Source organism: Hippoglossus hippoglossus, chromosome 20 (assembly GCF_009819705.1).
Source record: "Hippoglossus hippoglossus isolate fHipHip1 chromosome 20, fHipHip1.pri, whole genome shotgun sequence".
Taxonomy (NCBI): Eukaryota; Metazoa; Chordata; class Actinopteri; order Pleuronectiformes; family Pleuronectidae; genus Hippoglossus; species Hippoglossus hippoglossus.
In genome coordinates, this window is record NC_047170.1 from 35,001 (window position 1) to 53,552 (window position 18,552).

Below are 18,552 nucleotides of genomic sequence, written 5' to 3' on the forward strand. Positions count from 1 at the left end.
ATAGTTTGGGCATCAAAATACATTCTGACTACATTTCGAGCGAGAAATGTACCCTTTGATTTCTGTCAGGATGCGCAAAATGGCAAACGAGAACCCAATAGCACAACACTTGAGCAGTTTTAGGAGTAGCAAGAGTTCAGGTTTAATGCCAATAGGGAGCAGGCAAAAAGGGAATCCAGGATCCAAGAAGGCAGGTCAGAACAGGAATCAGGCAGAGCAGTGAAACAAGAGATACAGTATATACTGAGTGACTGATGGAAAGCAGGTGCGTCTGGGGGTGGAGCAGGTGTGGTGGATGTGTCATTTTCTAGTGTTGTTTGCAGGGGTTTAATTATCGGTGATGTCTGCGTTCTGTTGCTTTGGTATTTGGGTTATTATCACACTGGGGTTCCGGGTTTGGACAGTAGAGGGGGTGGCTCGTTCATTACACTTTGGACTTGAAGCCAGCAAACACCGTGTCCGTTTCATTTCTGTCTTTTCTAGGTAAGGATAGGTGTTGTAATGTGGGGGCTGCACGCTTGTGCTGTGTGTTATAGGTCGTGGGGAGAGCGCTGGTGGTGGGATATTTGTTTACAGGCGGTTTTGATAGGTAGGTTTTGAAAGTTTGAACATGAGGGAGCTTGCCCGATGCACCATGCTTGCTGGGTGGGCACACGCAGACGGCGCAGGGTCCAGATGTGCGGGCAGCGCCCGGGCCGCTGTGTGTGTTGTATGGTGGAAGTGTTACTGTTGGTTGGGTGAATGTTGTCATTGTGTGTATTATGTTGTTTATTCAGAGATGCCACATATGTATTTTTCTATTTTGAATATTTCATGTTCCGATTTTCCTGATGTGTTTGGTATTTGCTGTAAAATTCAGAAAATGCAATGTCTCTATATTTGTTCATGCATTACACTTTGGACTTGAAGCCAGCAAACACTGTGTCCATTTCATTTCTGTCTTTTCCCCTTTTCTAGGGGCGTAACACAGGCAAGGTAATTAGAATCCGTGGGAAGAGGTGATGCAGAGCAGGGGGGAGTGGCTGAGTTCTGAAACGACATGAGAGTTAGTATATGGAAAACAAGATAACAGAAAATGAAAATACTAAGAGCTGCCTGAAGTTGTGTCAATTTCACAATCTTCAGCCAGTTCATGCTTATGACCTATATTTTATTAGTTATCATGAATATTTTTTCAGATCTCGCCAGAAAATTGTAGAACTGCAACGTTTTTATCGTTGCTATGGTGGTCGCTATGGACGCTGCCATGGTGGAAACCACGTCGTAGCGTGTTGTTTGAATCATCGTCCATGTGTTGTGTCTTTCAGTGAATCAGAATGTTATTCCCGTTATTTGACATCACCATTTGATGATAAATTACACCTCTAATTCCATGGATCTAAGCATTCCCCGCAAGCACATTCATACCGAGCCGTTTTTTGTTTTTCAGTATTTGTATTTCTGCTATGTACAGTTTTGTTTGTACATACTGTTAATCGTCATGTGCTCTGTAATAGCAATGAGTAAAAAATAAAACTCCCAGCATACTGTAGACATCACGGTTGACAAGTGCAAATCTGTTGTCTACTTGAATTGTTATTTTTAAATTTTGTATAACTATAGAGATAATAGGCATACTGTATATGGCTGCACATTATATCAAACAATTACGGTCATCACGATATCAACATGCGTGATATACATATCACAAAAGACTGCTTGGCCTGCAATAAATGGTGTTCAATGTGTCATGTATTCACGCATATTCAGATCATTCCGAGCCGGCTCTGTCAAATTTCGTGCTGCCTCCAAAAAAATTATAGTACAGTGGAAACTGCTAGTAATCACGTTTGTCCCGGGCCAAATTGATGTCTATAAGCGGTTGATTATGTAAAAGAATTGCACAGCTTCTTTAATATAGTCCTAGAATCTGAGGGAAAGGTAACAGCACACACACACACCGATTCCGCTGCCAACTGCTCACTCTCTTTCTCTCTCTCTCTCTCTCACAGACTCAGCTGACGTCTCTGATTCTCTACAGTTTAAATGTTAATTTGTTTGAAATGGCGCCAGAATTTCCACACTGATCATCACGTAACGTTTTTTTTCAGTGTCTGCATAGGCTATTAGCATATGAATCGCAGCGAAATCGCTTGTGAGAACTTATCTCACTTCACCATTGGATGAAACCACAGACCTTTGAAACGAAAAGTCGCTTGTTATTGGCTGGTAGATCTGTTGCTATTGGTCACCCTGGGTCATTATAATACACACGTGGGTAATCCCCTCCCACACGATATTAATAATAATAATAATTAATATATAGTAATTATTACTAATAAATTATTTATTCATAGTAATTATTAGTAAGCCTTTACCAAAAGCACTGCAGTTACTGAAGACTATACATTTATTCATGTGATGCTTGATGTTATATGTTGAACATATTGTAGAGGGAAAAAAACATTACATTTATATGTTGAGTCAACGCTTTATTTGGCTTTGCTTTCCAACGCAGTCATCCTCTCCTCCAGGGAAACAGTGTCCGGTTGACTTAAAGGGGACATTGTATGCCCATTTTACCACAAGTTGATATGGTTCCTTGGGGTCTTAATGAAATGTCTGTAACATACTGTGGTGGCAGTTTCTGTTTAATAATGATACTCTATTGTATAATAATACACACATAACATTGTCTCTCGGAAAGTTCAACTAAAACACCTGCAGGTGGGCTCACCCCACACAGCCACCTAGTGTGACGTGTATAGAATGAGCACAGAGCACAGGAGAATCACTTCACTTATACAATCAGAAGCCCCTCCCTGCGAGGAGCCAAAAGGTATTCTTCAGTCTCTTGATGTCTGACCAGGTTGGGCAGAGTTCCTGTCTCAGATCTCCTGGTGTGACTTCTGGTGTGAGACAATCTGTCTCAGAGATCCCCTATCTAGATTTACAACATCAAAAGACCCCAGTCCTGTATACAATGCAGAGTTCCCCTCACCCATCTCTATCAGACACACTAAGTAACCCCCCTGCAGTGAAGCATTTGCTAAGACACACATGTGGGGGCCATAACCACTTATAGTCCCCTCTGCAACTTTTGTAAGTCACAGAAACACATTTGTTATCTACTTCTTCTAAATACATATCTGTTCTTCTATTAAACATTACACAAATGCAAAATCTGCCATTACAATACTTTGGTCAAAATACCACGAGGATCATTTAAAACAGCACCCTTTTTACCCTGTCTAAAACAGCCCTCCACAGAGTGACCTGTTTTGAGTGCCTGTTCCTTTAAATGCTAATGAGCCAGCTCCCCCCTCCCCCCTCTCCCCCCATGATTTTAAACAATATAAATTACATATTTTATATGATATAAATTATCAAATATGCACTCCCATACTTTGTATTCCCCTTCTGTTTGTCCTGGAGTTTTAATTTTCCCAATCACATAATTAAATGTCCCCCTCTGCCCATCCACTACAAGCACACAAAGCAGACAGACAGAGAGAGAAAGAGAGGGGTGGGGGGGCTATGAAGACCATCATTTACCCCCGAACCCCGACATTCAACGGGTATAACAACAAGCGGAGAAAGCAGAATCGCGGGCTGATCTTATATATACAGTCTATGGGGCTGACCAGCACGGAGAAATGCGCTTGAGAACGGCGCTGCGCTGCCTCGCAGCGGCGCTTCCGCGTCCGGGGTAAACCCGGCGTAACGAGTGGGGGGGCTCTGTGTGTTTGTGCCAGTGTTACAGTAGTGCTGAACACTGCGGACGTCTTCCACACTGCTGGCTGTGTGGCGTTGACACAAATTCCAGCTCACGCATGGGAGAGCGAGCGGTCGCGCCCGAGCAGCTGCTGCAGCCTCCCAGTCCCAACGATCCAGACAAATGCCACATGTGAGTGAATCGCGGGCTGACCAGCGCGGAGAATTACGAGTCCCGTGTGAACAGCCAGGCGGCTGCGCGCTTGGGAACGGCGCTGCGCTGCCTCGCAGCCCTCGCTGCGTCCGGTGTAAACCGAGTAACGAGTGTGTGGGGTGGGGGGTGGGCCAAGGCCATGTAGGGAGACTTCCAGTGTATTGTTACGACACAAAACACAGAAAGCTCATTCGAGTCACTCAAGCATGACGTTTCTGACTTAGAGGAACCATAACAAAACGCGCGAGTGTTTTTTTCCCAGAGTTTTGGGGTTGGTAGACATGCCAGATACCCACATTAATGTGTAGAAGCACTAACAAAGTGGAAATTGCATGCTATGTCCCCTTTAAGCAAGTTTTATACACTGAAAACTCATGAGGCTGTGATTTGACGAGCCCTCTAACCTGATGACGTTAACAACTGAACACTTCAGTCAGGAATGGACGTATTCACGAGCTGAGTGTGATGTGAAGTAAAATTTCACAAATGACCTTTTCACTTTTGAAGCAGCAGTTACAAAAAGTTTTTAAATTGTATACCATTTACATTTATATAGGATGAGTATGTGACTGAGGACCAGTTTATTCTTTCTGGTGTTAAGTTAATGTACTTACATGATTCTTGCTGTTCTGGGTTTGTACCCTCATAGTTGAATGCACTTATTGTACGTCGCTTTGGATAAAAGTGTTGAGTGTTTTAATGGAATACTGGGAAAGATTAATAACAATAATAGGACAATTGAAGTCCAAATTATGAGGCAATTTCAGCAGAGTCAACAGCTTAGTATGCCATGGACATGTGAATATGGTGCTGAGTTTTTACCAGTAGTTTGGGAGGACAAATGTTTGGGACTCTGTCACGCGATGACACAGCTGATATGCTTTATGTGAAGCACAGGGTTTTGGTGTCAGCAGAAAGACTTTTCTTAGATCTATCATCAGATGTACCCTGAAAATTGTATCACTGATTACACTCATTATAGCATACTTACTTATATAAGGCAAATCCATTCAAGCTACAATTTATGATTCAATAATTATACTAAGCCTGATGTATTTATAGGAGAGATTTTCTTAAAAGGGAGCTAGTACCTTTTAGAAAAAGGTGTAACCTCTGCACTACTGAGTGAAACTATCCTGATTTGCATTTGTAAAGATCACAGTTTTGTCATTTACATGTGAAAGCCCCCCCATAGACCTAGGAGCAGGGGGGTCAACTGCCAAGCTTCTCAGGCTTGTAAAACTACCCAAAACTGGAACCCCACGTCAATTTCCGGCAGTTCCTGGCAGTTTTCTGTGCTGCCTGTAGATTCCTGTGAACAGTCGTTAACCTGAACATCCACCGAAATTTACAGGGGCACTAACTGACACAAATTCTTCTTTTCATGCAGTGTAAGAAGTATCAAGAGGAACACTCTGGGAGGCTCTTAAAGCCTATATCTGTGGGCAGGTTATTTATTAGACTAAATCTGACCGCCTGTCTCATCTCAAACATTTGTCTGAAATCTCTGATGAAACATATAACATTCAATATCACCCTCTGTCGTGTTCTTTTGTCCCGAGATATGAGAAGAGCCGATCTCGGTTGGTTCACAAGTATTTATTCAGAAGCAATGAAAAGTCAGCATAGCTATGGGCACTCTATGCACAGCCTCGGCATCTATTAGCACGGGGGTAGTCAAGAGTCGCCCCGAACGGACGGCGGGTGCAGTACTTATAATAGTAGGTAGAACTTCATTGGTCAATAACGAGGGGGAGTCGCCGTGGTTTAGACTTGGCTCTCCCTAGATGGTGTGCAAGCGTGGTCCCAGCCTCTTGGCACTGGAATCCGCGAATGATGAGGAGCCGCTCCCAGTTTCGCCCCTCCTTTGACAGTTGCTGGGCAAATCTTCACATTCTGACAGTGTTTGGTTTTGTGTTTTACAGACAAGCTTTGACTCGGTGTTTATACGGTGTTGTTGTTCATTGGAGTGAGGAACATTGTGTTCCTGCTTTAACGGCTGTATGTTCTGTGTGTGTAAGCATGCGCATTTACACCTTTCCTATCTGCCCTTCAGAACCTGGGGCAGCTGCTTGAATTCTTTCTAAGGCGTAGGTCACAGTTTCTTATGAGCACAGTGCATTCATGTATGTGTGATGTTTGAATAAAGCTAAGGTAGGCTGTAATATAAAAAGGTTAGGTATGAGAACAAGTTTAAGTACAGTGTATTGTATGCCACGGATTACAGTCTCCACACCTCCCCTGACCTCTATAATAAGAGGATCTCCCTCGGAACACACTTTGATCTCCCCTATCTACTGAGGAATCAGCAAAAATACTTTTACAGAGCAGAAATAGAGTATATGAGCAGGGTGATAAGACTGAGCGCTTATTAGCTCACCAGATAAGGCAAACAGCTGCATTAAGACTTATAGTCCGATCCACAGGAGATCAATGATGAATTTAAAACTTTCTACACAAAGCTTTATACCTCAGAATCCAAGGGCGACCCCTCATTAGTAAAACATTTTCTAAACAAACTTCAGATTCCAATACTGGAGGCAAGCCACAAGGCTGGCCTTGATGAACCCATCACACTCGGGGACCTAGAGAATGCGATTAAAAGTATACAAAGCATCGCTCCAAGACCCCCGGGCCTGAGGGGTTTACCTCTGAATTCTTTAAGGCTTTTTCTAAATTGGTCTCACCAAAACTCTTCCTCCTACCTTCAATCAGGCGTCCATATCGGTTTTATTGACAGAAGGTAAAGACCCAAGGAATCATGCTCTTATCGACCCATTAGTCTCCTAGATGTGGACAAAAAGCTATTAGTGAAGATGCTTGCCAGTCGTTTAGAAAAAATTCTCCCACTCCTTATATCGCCAGAACAGACTGGATTTATTAAAAAAATAATTGTTTTCCAATCTCTGTAGACTTTATAACATTTTATCACAGAGACCTTGCGTCTCTGGATGCTGAGAAGGCCTTTGATCGAGTTGAGTGGGACTTTCTTTTCACTGTCTTTGGGAAGTTTGGTTTGGGAGAAAACATTATATCCATTCCTGACATTATGACTATTTTGAAAGAATATGGTACAGTTTCTGGTTATGAGTTAAATGAGTTAACAAAATCTGAATTGTTCCCAATTAATACAGCGGCACAAAGCCTTTCATACACACATTAGCCATTCAAATTGACAATTAACTCTTTTAAATATCTGGGTGTGGTGGTGACAAGGGACCAGAGATGGCTTGTTTAAAGCAAACTTTAAGCTTTTATAGCTGAACTAACTAATAGCTAACAGGCTGAACTCCTCCCAAGAACACAAGGCATAACTTCTTCTCAATCTTTGATGTAAAGTTCTCCTTTAACCTATATAGGGCAGAATACCAGCTATTTGCCCTGAACAAAGAACTCTGTTTATAGTTTTATTTTTTACTGTGATCAATATTTATTTTGGAAAGTGAAGTGTAGGTAAGACAATGCAGCACGTTCTGTGAAACTGCAAACATGCTAACACTACCCTACTTGTGACACTGTCACAACTTCAGTCGGTTCAGTCTCTAGACTGTCTGCCTGGCTTTTGACCCCTCGTCATCCATTAAACCAGAACTCTTGCTATTCCTAAGACTGCTCAAGTGTCGTGCTTTTGGGTTCACGTTCGCCATTTTTGCGCACCCTGACAGACACTAATGGAGCAGAATGCTATGATAGCCTTGCTATCTAACATCTGCACTCATTTCCAAAAGTTATGGAAGTTATCAGAGATTTGATGCAGTATTACAGTGAAAAGGGATTATTTTCCTCTTTTTGATGGATATTGATGTTGATAAAAGGCAATAAAATGAACACGGCTGCTGTTTGCTTTGTTTTTACAAATCTGCGAACCGAAAGACAACAGACTATGCTAGGGAAGTAAAAAATAAAGAAAAACTTGATAGACCCGGAGCTTACACGTAGGACCCTGAATCCTTCACTTAAATGCCTTTTTCTTGCACATTTCTTATGTGGTTGACTGACTCTGGTAGACTGATTGTACAGGTTTGTTATTTGAAATGCGTTAAGTCGTTTTAATAATATGGCCCATGTATGATGATTAAAATACAAAATGTGGAAAATGTCAGATAACAATTAAGGACTACTACTTAATAACTACTCCTTGTGATATGTAATTTTACTTTAGAGGGAATCATGATAGAAACAAAGATATCAGTTGTGTCTGATAACAGGATTACATCAGTACTTCTATGAATATGAGTGTGAGGAGTGTCACAAAAAAACATGAGGGTCTTGTGTCTGGTCACCTTGAGCACCTGAAACTGGCCAATCCAGAGCAAGATGCCTCCTCAATGACTGGTGTCACAATCTTCTCAATCATTTCCGTCAACACAGTGAAGGTTGGCTCCACAATGAAGTCAATGAATCCTGCAGGAAACAGTAAGCATGCCAAACTTCACTTGTGTACACTCTGATTTACCAAAAAATCTGACATGAAAGCAAAAACTGAACTGAGACAGTGTCAGTCAAATATTGTAAGTAATTCTTATCTAGTCCACAAACATGCTGCACATTTACAATTTACTATGTATGTTTTAATTTCAGGCATGTACGGAGGTTATGTTTTCACCCCTGTCCATTAGTGTGTTGGTTGGTTGCGTCATTGGGCAGGCGGTTGAGATTATACCAAAGGCGTAAAAGATTGTGTTTCATTCAAGTTTTCAAGTCTTAGCCCTTGTAGAATGTTTCACCTGCATGTGTAAAATTCAGTATACAAAGACTTACAAAAAAGCTTTTGGGGGCTGTATCCTGAACCTAATGAATAAAGTCAGCCAATTTGAATTTTGTCTGCAACATCAGTGCATTTTTGCTAAATACATGTCTTGATCTGATATTCCTACATAATTACAAGATTGAAATTGGATGACACACTCACACACACATACACACGACTGATGCGCAACAGGTTAAAAAAATGTTTTCAATTACCATTTCGGATGAAAACAAAATGTTGCCGACTGACATCGTGGCAAGATTTTGTAACACTTTTATTGATTTCTTAGAAATTAATCAATCGACACGTTTGTTGGGACCTAGTATTTGTGAGCAATAGTTAGACCTACATGTGTAGCCAAAGCCTGCAACCACATGTTTCCCTTGTTCTGAAGACAAGGGACAGCTTCAAGAACTCAGTCTCCCAGGGTACTTCAACTTCACACCTAGGCGTTAAACCTGCAAGACCGCTTCACTCGACTTCAAACAGCACCTCAAAAAGGACCTTTCCCCCTTTTCAAGAACTGGTAACATAACTGGGCTAATTACACTAGGCTATGCACACGACTGTTGAATTCTATGAGTGTGATGTTTTATAAGTTTGATTTGTGTTGTTGATATTTGGTAATACATTATTTGAAAGCTAATGTTAGTTCTGTTATGCTCTTCATAGAATCAGACTCTTTCTTTGCATGCAACTAACTACTTTCTCTGACCTGGCACTGAGTACTCACACACTTATCTCCCCAAACTTAACACATACATGTGATCTCAGCCACATGATCCCAACACTCCAGGGGTCTTTTGTCTTCATAGTAGCCAGCCTCCATTTTAAAGCTCACTCACTCACTCACACACGCACACTCACAAACGCACATCTGTACATAGTAAGTACACCTTTAGTTAGTATGTGTGTTTATACTTTTATTAATTTCATAATAAATGTTTTCTTACAAATGTTGTCTTCATTAATGTTGCACGAGGGGGAATTTTGCCAACCTCTCCACTATCAAGATCTCCCTATCCTTCAACTTTGTAGTTAGTACTTTCATGAGACTTAACCAATAAATTGGCTATCTTTTTCCCTTCTTTTGAAAGGTGTAACCCGCAGTAGCTTTAAGGTCAATTAAAGTTATTATTTGATATTATATTTTAATATTAATATTGAATATTTTTCTGAGAGCCTAATTTATTGAATGCCCAAAGGCACACCATTTAATGGCGCCACACTTAAGGTTTAATAATCACAACATGTTTATAAATGTTATTTATGGGCTTATGGTGCAGATCCAAATATATTGTAATTTCTTAAGCCTTTAGGATGTGCAATAACTCGTTTAGTCTGTATCCATATGTGGAGGTGAGGGGGCTGGGAGAGCACCCTTCACCTGCACCACAGAGGATCAATCAGCACAGGTGAGAGCTGTTAGCTGATTGGTCCTCACGCTTAAAAGGCAGCGTGTGAGCTGCCTCGACACACTCTCCGACACAGATGACTCTCAGGACACTCCCGGACACAGAGGACTGAGAGAACACGCATGAGACCCTGGCATACTCAGGAAGAGACCAGAAAAGACTGAGCTGTAAAGCTAGTCGCCTTTAGTTGAAGTTTATTTTATGTTTGTTCAAGTGTGTATCTCGACTTAATAAAATGCTCAAATCCGAATGGTTCGTCTCTGGCTGCTGTGGTGAGAGCCCCGTGGCATGGTCTACTGCCACACCATATTTTCTCCAAAAGCAACATTATAGATGTAGGGTATGACATTTTAATCTCAGGAGAGACAGTTCAATTTGTATCAGAATACAAATACTTAGTAGCACAGATGTACTCCAACCATGGTTTTAAAACACACGTAAAAACAGTACATTTCCGAATCACCAGAAACTACTTTTCAGCTAAGGCAGTCATTAAACTCAATAGTTCTCTTCTACATCAGCTATTGTCTGATAAGCTTGTCTAATACACATTCCATAGCCCTAAAACCACTGTAATCACAGTAAAAAAGTGTGGATGGTGTAAGAAATGCTCAGATCTAGCTGGTCTACCCTGGTGATAATCTCCCCAATAAAGCGCCCCCATGAGATCATGAGGAAGATAATGTGAATAATCACAGTTAAATGGTCTGTATTTATATGAATGGTCTGTATTTATATAGCACTTTTTTAGTCTTGATGACCACTCAAAGCTCTTTACAGTACAGCTTATTGCCATTCACCATTCAAGACAAATTCATATGCATCTATGGGCGGCACTTGTTCAGTAACTTGCCCAAGGACACTTTGGCGTGTAGATCCAGACAATATCGAGCTGCCGACCCTTCTGGTTAGAGGACAGCTTTCTACCACCTCAGCCACAGCCGCCCAGTTCAGAGCTGATGACAGTGTAGAGGTGTTGTAAACATGATCCCATGATCTACGCAGTGGAGTTAATACGTCACTTCCTGTCTCTGTCTGCTGCACCCGGCTTTCCTGCTCCGATGCTGTTGTGAACGCGTCTGCGCAGAAAACCTCCCGCCGCGGTGTGCATGTGTGAAAGGCAGACGCTTGGTAAACTCAGTAGTCAATTCTCCAGATTTGACCCAGAGGTCATGTTTGAAAACAGCTTATGACTGTTGAATGGCAAAAAACTGTACTGTAGTGCTTTGAGTGGTCATCAAGACTAGAAAGGCCAGATATAAATTACAGACCATGTACCATTGTTTTTAACAAATAGACTGTAACTAAATAACAAAAACTAAAAAATTGGCGGCAGCAGAGCATGAGTGGCAGTGTAGCTGGGCAGGGATCAATGTGGAGGAGGTCGTATTTAAGTGGACCACTTTGTTGAGAGAAGGGGCTGTGATTAGTGAATGACAAACAACCATAAACCTATCAGTACCCGACAGCTTATGACAGCTGAGCACGATGACTCCGTGTCCTGCATTCCACAAATCTTCATTAATTAATTATTAGTGTGTAACAAGCCAATTTTGTGAGTGTATGGGGGCGATTGTGGTTTAGGCCAGAGGAGTGGTCGGCAGTTCAATCCCAGTCTTCTCCATTTAGAATGTTGAGGTGTCCTTGGGCACGATACTGCACCCCAAAATTGATTTCTCATAGAGAAAGTGCTGCACATATATCCACTGCATGAATATGTGTGTGAATGGGTGAATGGCAAAACTCTACAGTAAAGCGCTGTGAGTGGTCATCAAGACTAGAAAAGCGCTATATATATATACAGACCGTCTACTATTTACCATGTGTTGACTATAATTCAAATATCCTAATTCACATATTTTATGTACACTTACATGTCAACCATATTACAATTTAAGATTTTACAGTACATGTGTCAAATAAAGCTTCTCTATCTCTCTCTCTGCAGGTATCTCTGACTTTCACCCACCTCTCCTCTCTTCCCCATTTTTCTCCGCTCACCCCAACTGGTCTAGGCAGATGGCCGCCCAAAATGAGTCTGGTTCTGCTAGAGATTTCCTCCAGTTAATGAGGGAGTTTTTTTCTTTCCACAGTCGCCAAAGTGCTGCTCTTTGTGGAACTGTTAGGTTTCTCAATAATTTTCAGTGTCTCGTCCTTACTATGTAAAATGCCTGGAGATAATGTATATTATGATTTGGTGCTATGCAAATAAAACTGAATTGGATTTCTTATGAATTTGCTCAGTCTGTAATGCTTTATTAAAAAAAAAAATCCTGGCTCCCAGTTTTATGTTGTAAAACTGACTCAGGCTCAGGACATAGATAGGGGCATCCACTATCCAGAAGGTCTGTGGTTTGATACCCAGTTCCTCCAACTCCACCTTGGGCAAAATACTGATCCCCAAATCTCCCTTGTTGGCTGTGCTGACAGTGAATGAATGGTGTGAGATATGGGAATATCACTATATATATACACACACTCACCGGCCACTTTATTAGGCACACCTGTTCAATTGCTTGTTAACACAAATAACACAATGCATTTAGGCATCTAGACGTGGTGAAGACGACTTGCTGAAGTTCAAACCGAGCATCAGAATGGGAAGAAAGGGGATTTAAGTGACTTTGAACGTGGCATGGTTGTTTGGTGCCAGACGGGCTGGTCTGAGTATTTCAAAAACTGCTGATCTACTGGGATTTTCAGGCACAACCATCTCTAGGGTTTACAGAGAATGGTCCCAAAAAGAGAAAATATCCAGTGAGCAGCAGTTGTGTGGACGAAAATGCCTTGTTGATGTCAGAGGTCAGAGGAAAATGGGCAGAGTGGTTTGAGATGATAGAAAGGCAACAGTAAGTCAAGTAACCACTTGTTACAACAAAGGTATGCAGACTACCATCTCTGAACGCACAACACGTCGAACCTTGAAGCAGATGGCTACAGCAGCAGAAGACCACACCGGGTGCCACTCCTGTCAGCTAAGAACAGGAAACTGAGGCTACAATTCGCACAGGCTCACCAAAATTGGACAATAGAAGATTAGAAAAACGTTGCCTGGTCTGATGAGTCTCGATTTCAGCTGCGACATTCAGATGGTAGGGTCAGAATTTGGCGTAAACAACATGAAAGCATGGATCCATCTGCCTTGTATCAACGGTTCAGGCTGGTGATGGTGGTGTAATGGTGTGGGGGATATTTTCTTGGCACACTTTGGGCCCCTTAGTACCAATTGAGCATCGTTTAAACTAGTACCAGTTCCAACCCGGTACTAGCAAGATGTACCTAATAAAGTGGCTGGTGAGTGTATATATAGGCCATTTACCATTCACATATTTTATAAACTGTTCGTGTCCCCTCAGAATCAATGTGCACTCTTCCTTAGACAAATACTGAGCCTGGGTCATTACAAAGCAACTCATTGTGCTGCTGAAGATGCCCCTTTTATGCATAAGGACATCTGTGTAAACATACTCCAATAAGGAAAAAATCTGACTTAACTGGACAACATCGTAATCATCTTTGTAGTACTGTTTAACACCGATTCAGACAGCCAGGGTTTGTCAAGCACAACGTGTTTGTTAACCCTGAGTTAAATCAGAGGAGGTTTAACTCACTTCATAGTACAGGCCTCATCACTGTACAATGGATAATCAATACCAGGTTTAGAGATGTAAAACTGCTTTTACAAATATACAAATATAAACAACCACTATGTCCCCTGGGGACTTAATATGAATTAAGCATTTGTTGTATTAGTGTACTTTACCAATCTGGGACTGTGCCACCATGGTGGAACTGCGGTCACATAGTGGAGAGAAAGGTAGACCCAACTCTGCTTCTTTATCACCCTGAAAACAAATTCAACATCACAAAGTCAGCACAGGTTCACTTACAATTACAATACAAAATAAGGAATGCATAATTTCCTCTGAACAACATTATGACATGATTGAAAAAGGTCTACAGAAGCTTGACCTAATTAACAGCAAGCAGACTGGAAATCCGGTTAGTTTTGCCAATGAAATACGTGTTTCTTAAAAATATCAAGCACCATTATTTAGACATATAATGAAGTTGACATCACCCAAAATTCTTTCAAAGTTCTTGTGTTAAAATGTTTATTAACTAAGAATATTTAAGTAGCAATAATATTTTGGTGGACTGCAGCAGTAGTGTTTCAGTGACCACAGTAAGGAGAGTCAGCAATGTTTGGCTCATCTTCCTGCTAAATACAAACAATATGCATGTTAAGAGTTACTGTTGGCTGTAATGTGTACTTTAGCCTACAGTGGCTCTATAATCCCCTCCTAATGTGATTCAAAAGTATGATTTGGAGGACAAAATTCTCAGTCCTTAAGAATAAAAATGCTTCTAAATCTTGAAGCATTTTATGGTTCGTAAATATCGTACAACTCCCCGGACTATTTCTCTCCAATGTGCGTTCACTAAGCAACAAATTGGATGAACTTCAGCTCCTGGTGGCTAGAGACAAAGACTTTTTTTTCATCTTCCGTTTTGTGTTTCACAGAGACATGGCTGTGTGGATAAATACTGGACTCTGCGCTGCAGCTGGAAGGGTTTCCAGCTGTTCAGAGCGGACTGCGACACGGAACTCTTCCGGCAAAACGAAATGTGGGAGAATCTGTTTCTATACAAACAGCAGCGGGTGCAGTGTACCAGCAGCACTGTTCTCCTGTTCTGGAAAGTTTTTTCATTAACTGCAAACCCTTCTAATCTCCCTGTGAGTTCGCCTCATTCATTCAGGTCGGTGTTTGCAGGCACATGTGCAGGATGCACAGCGCACTCTTGCCAACCACACACTGTGTGTGGAGCAGACATATCCGGACTCCTTAGTTATTGTCCTCTGCAATTTTAACAAAGGAAATCTCAGCCACGAACTCTTCAAATACAAACAGTTCATTAAATGTCCCACCAGAGAGGAGAACACTTTGGATCACTGTTACACAGCAGTCACTGGAGCCAGAAATTAAAGCTCTCTAAACCTGTTGTGAGGACATTTAAGAAATGGGCCAAGGAGGCTGTGGAGGACCTTCAAGAGTGATTGGACTGCACTGACTGGGATGTCTTCAGGTCTGCTACCAACTGTCTGGATAAATACACAGAGGCTGTGACTTCATACATCAGTTTCTGTGAGGACTGCTGTATCCCATCACGTACCAGGGCGAGTTACAACAACGACAAACGCTGGTTCACAGCCAAAGACAGTTGGTGAAAGAGAAGGCTTTTAGGAGTGGAGACAGGGACAGGTTTTAGTAGTTTAGCAGGACGATGAGAGACATCTCTTCCGACTATACCTTGAATAAAAAGAAAACCTCACATGTAGCACTTTGTAGTTTGGCTTACTTGAAGAAAATTGTACTTTCTTGATTCTTGTTGTTCTGGGTTTGTACCCTCATGGTTGAATGCACTTATTGTAAGTCGCTTTGGATAAAATCGTCAGCTAAATGAAATGTCTGAAGATGAGTCCCTAATTTCTTCAATTGTATTGAATTCGGCTGCTACACGGCTTACCACTGAAACTCCAGGAGGGAGTTTTGTGGACTCAAACACTTCACCCACCCCTCCATCGACATAGGGGTGGGTAGATAATGAGTGAATTATCATTTTTGGGTGAACTATCCCTTTAATGACCAAAGACCCGTCGCCCTGACTTCTGTGGTAATGAAGTATTGAATGAACGCCTTGTGCTGAACGCCTTGTGCTGCCCCACCTCAACGACATCACCAACCCCCTGCTAGACCCTCTACAGTTCGCCCACAGAGCCAACAGATCTGTAGATGATGCAGTAAAGATTGCATTCCACTTGATCCTCCAGCACCTGCATGGACTCCCCAGAAACCTATGCAAGGATCTTGTTTGTTGACTTCAGCTTTGCATTCAACACCATAATCACTGTCCGGCTCTAGGGCAACCACTCACAGCTGAACGTGCCGGACTCCATCTGCAGGTGGATCACAGACTTCCTGTCTGATAGGAGGCAGTGTGTGAAGCTGGGAAAAACATGGCTCTGACCCCTGGACCATCAGCACTGGATTCTCCAAATGCTGCTTTCTTTCTCTAACCCTAACCCTAACCCTGTTCACGAACAGCTGCCCCTCCAGTCACCAGTCCGTCAAGCTCCTGAAGTTCACGGATGACACAACCCTCATCGGACTCATCTCTGGTGGGGAAGAGTCCGCTTGCAGGTGGGAGATTGGCCACCTGATGACCTGTTGCAGCGACAAAACCTGGAGCTCAACACTCTCAAAACAGTGGAGATGACTGTGGACTTCAGGAAGAGCCAAGTCCCGCCCACCCACATCACCCTGTGTAACTCTCCAGTGGACACCGTGGAGTCATTTCGCTTCCTGAGCACCTTCATCACTCAGGACCTGAAGTGGGAGCTGAACATCGGCAGATGATGGTGAACTTCTACACTGCCATCATTGAGTCAATCCTCACCTCATCCATCACCGTATGGTACGCTGCTGCTACTGCCAATGACCGGGCCAGACTGCAGCGCATTATTCACTCCGCGAAGAAGGGGATCAGCTGCAACCTGCCCTCTCTCCAGGAACCTGTACATCTCCAGGACTTTGAGGCGTGCAGGTAAGATTGTGGCCGACCCTCCCACTGTGTACATGGACTCATTAAGCCGCTTCCCTCTGGCAGGAGGCTGCGGGCCATCAGGACCAAAACATCACGCCACAAAAACAGTTTCATCCCGACTGCTGCTGGCCTCTTCAATAAGGCCTGGGACCCTCTAACCAATCCCTCCAGCTTATAGTATTTTTTATTTGGCTTATTTATTTATTTTTCTTATTTTTTATGTAGAATTGCACAAACACACCACAGCAAACTCCTTGTATGTCTAAAACTGCTTGGCAATAAAACCCGATTCTGATTGACTACAGTTCAGCATTCAATTTCATTGTGCCCTTGAAGCTCATCACCAAGCTCAGAGACCTTGGGTTCAACACCGCCCTCTGTGATTGAATCCTGAATTATAATGAAGGGCAAACCCCAGCCTGTGCGGATAGGAAGCGCCACATACTCCACCCTGACCCTCAACACCAACGCCCCCAGGGCTGCGTGGTCAGTCCTCTCCTGTACTCCCTGTTCACGCATTGACTGCGTGGCCACCAACAGCTATAACACCTTCATCACATTTGCTGATGACAAGACTGTTGATCACCGGTGATGATGAGATGGCCTACAGAGAGGAGGTAAGAGCCCTGAGATCTTGGTGCCAAGACAACAACCTCTATCTCAACGTCAGCAATACAAAGGAGCTGATCGTGCACTTGCTGGAATTTCATTGCCAGCAAGTGCTGTATTTAGTTGTTGTGCATATGACAATAAAGTCTTGAAGATGATGGCTCTCCTACTGATGGGGAATATGGTCCGTATTTATATAGCGCTTTTCTAGACTTGATGACCACTCAAGCGATTTAAAGTACAGTTTTTTTTTGCCATTCATACAGAGCAGACATGTATATATATGCTGATTTTTTTCTATGAGGGGTTCAGTAGCTTGCCCAAGGACACTTCGGCAAGCAGATGGGGAAGACCGGGATCCAACCACTAGTGCTACAACCAGACAATTTGAGTTTCTAGCTTGTCTGGCTCCATAGTATGAGGGTAACATAACTACATCAGTATCAAACAGGGTAAAGTTACCTGCCCTCTGCAGTGGGGCATCTGTCAATAAGGGGTAGAGTGGTTATCCTCCAAGGTTGGCGGTCCGATCCCAGTGTTCCCCATCTGCATGCTGAAGTGTCCTTTGGCAAGATGCTGAACTCAACCTAATTGGAATGGCCCCTCATAGATGTTAACTAATTGGAAGTCGCTTTAGATAAAAGCATCAGCAAAAGCATGTATTGTAATGTAATGAAATTGTTAACCAGCTCACCTTAATTAATGTTAGCAGAGAGGCTAATGCTACTGCACCTGACAACAGATAACCATAATTTGATGAACATTTTTAATTATCAGACTAGGTAACCAGTAGCAGCAATGGTAAAGATTTTCAATTACTGGCATAATTTCTTAGCTTAACAGCAATGCACCAAACTGCCTTAACATAACATAATGAAAGAGTCATCCAACTCCATGATTAAGAGCAAAATAACGTGTATATATAAGAGTAAAATTTGTAGAATGAGAATGCAAATATTCCTTTCAAAAGAAATCAATTAAAATCAACCTTGACAAGACCGAACTACTTTTCCTTCCAGGGAAAGGCTCTCACACCCATGACCTGACTATTACCTTTGACAACTCCGTGGTAGCCCCCACCCAGACTGCTAGGAACCAGTGTGACACTCGACAGTCAACTCTCCCTTACTGCCAACATTACTGCAACAACCCGTTCCTGTAGATACATGCTGCACAACATCAGGAGAATACGTCCCCTTTCTCACTCAGAAGGCGGCACAGTTCTGGTCCAGCTCTGGTCATCTCACGCCTAGACTATTGCAACT

At 42.5% G+C, this 18,552-nt stretch overlaps 1 protein-coding gene across 2 annotated transcripts in view; it reads right to left on the reverse strand.

Moving 5' to 3' along the window:
• pde1ca (phosphodiesterase 1C, calmodulin-dependent a) overlaps positions 1 to 18,552 on the reverse strand; it is a 120,703-nt gene that overhangs the window by 28,123 nt on the left and 74,028 nt on the right. For both annotated transcript variants that reach the window (XM_034571803.1, XM_034571802.1), the window contains exons 13-14: positions 13,836 to 13,917; positions 8,191 to 8,311 (exon numbers count right to left, since the gene is read on the reverse strand). In XM_034571803.1, the coding sequence (XP_034427694.1) occupies positions 8,191 to 8,311; positions 13,836 to 13,917 (203 nt within the window). The remainder of the gene's footprint in view (positions 1 to 8,190; positions 8,312 to 13,835; positions 13,918 to 18,552) is intronic.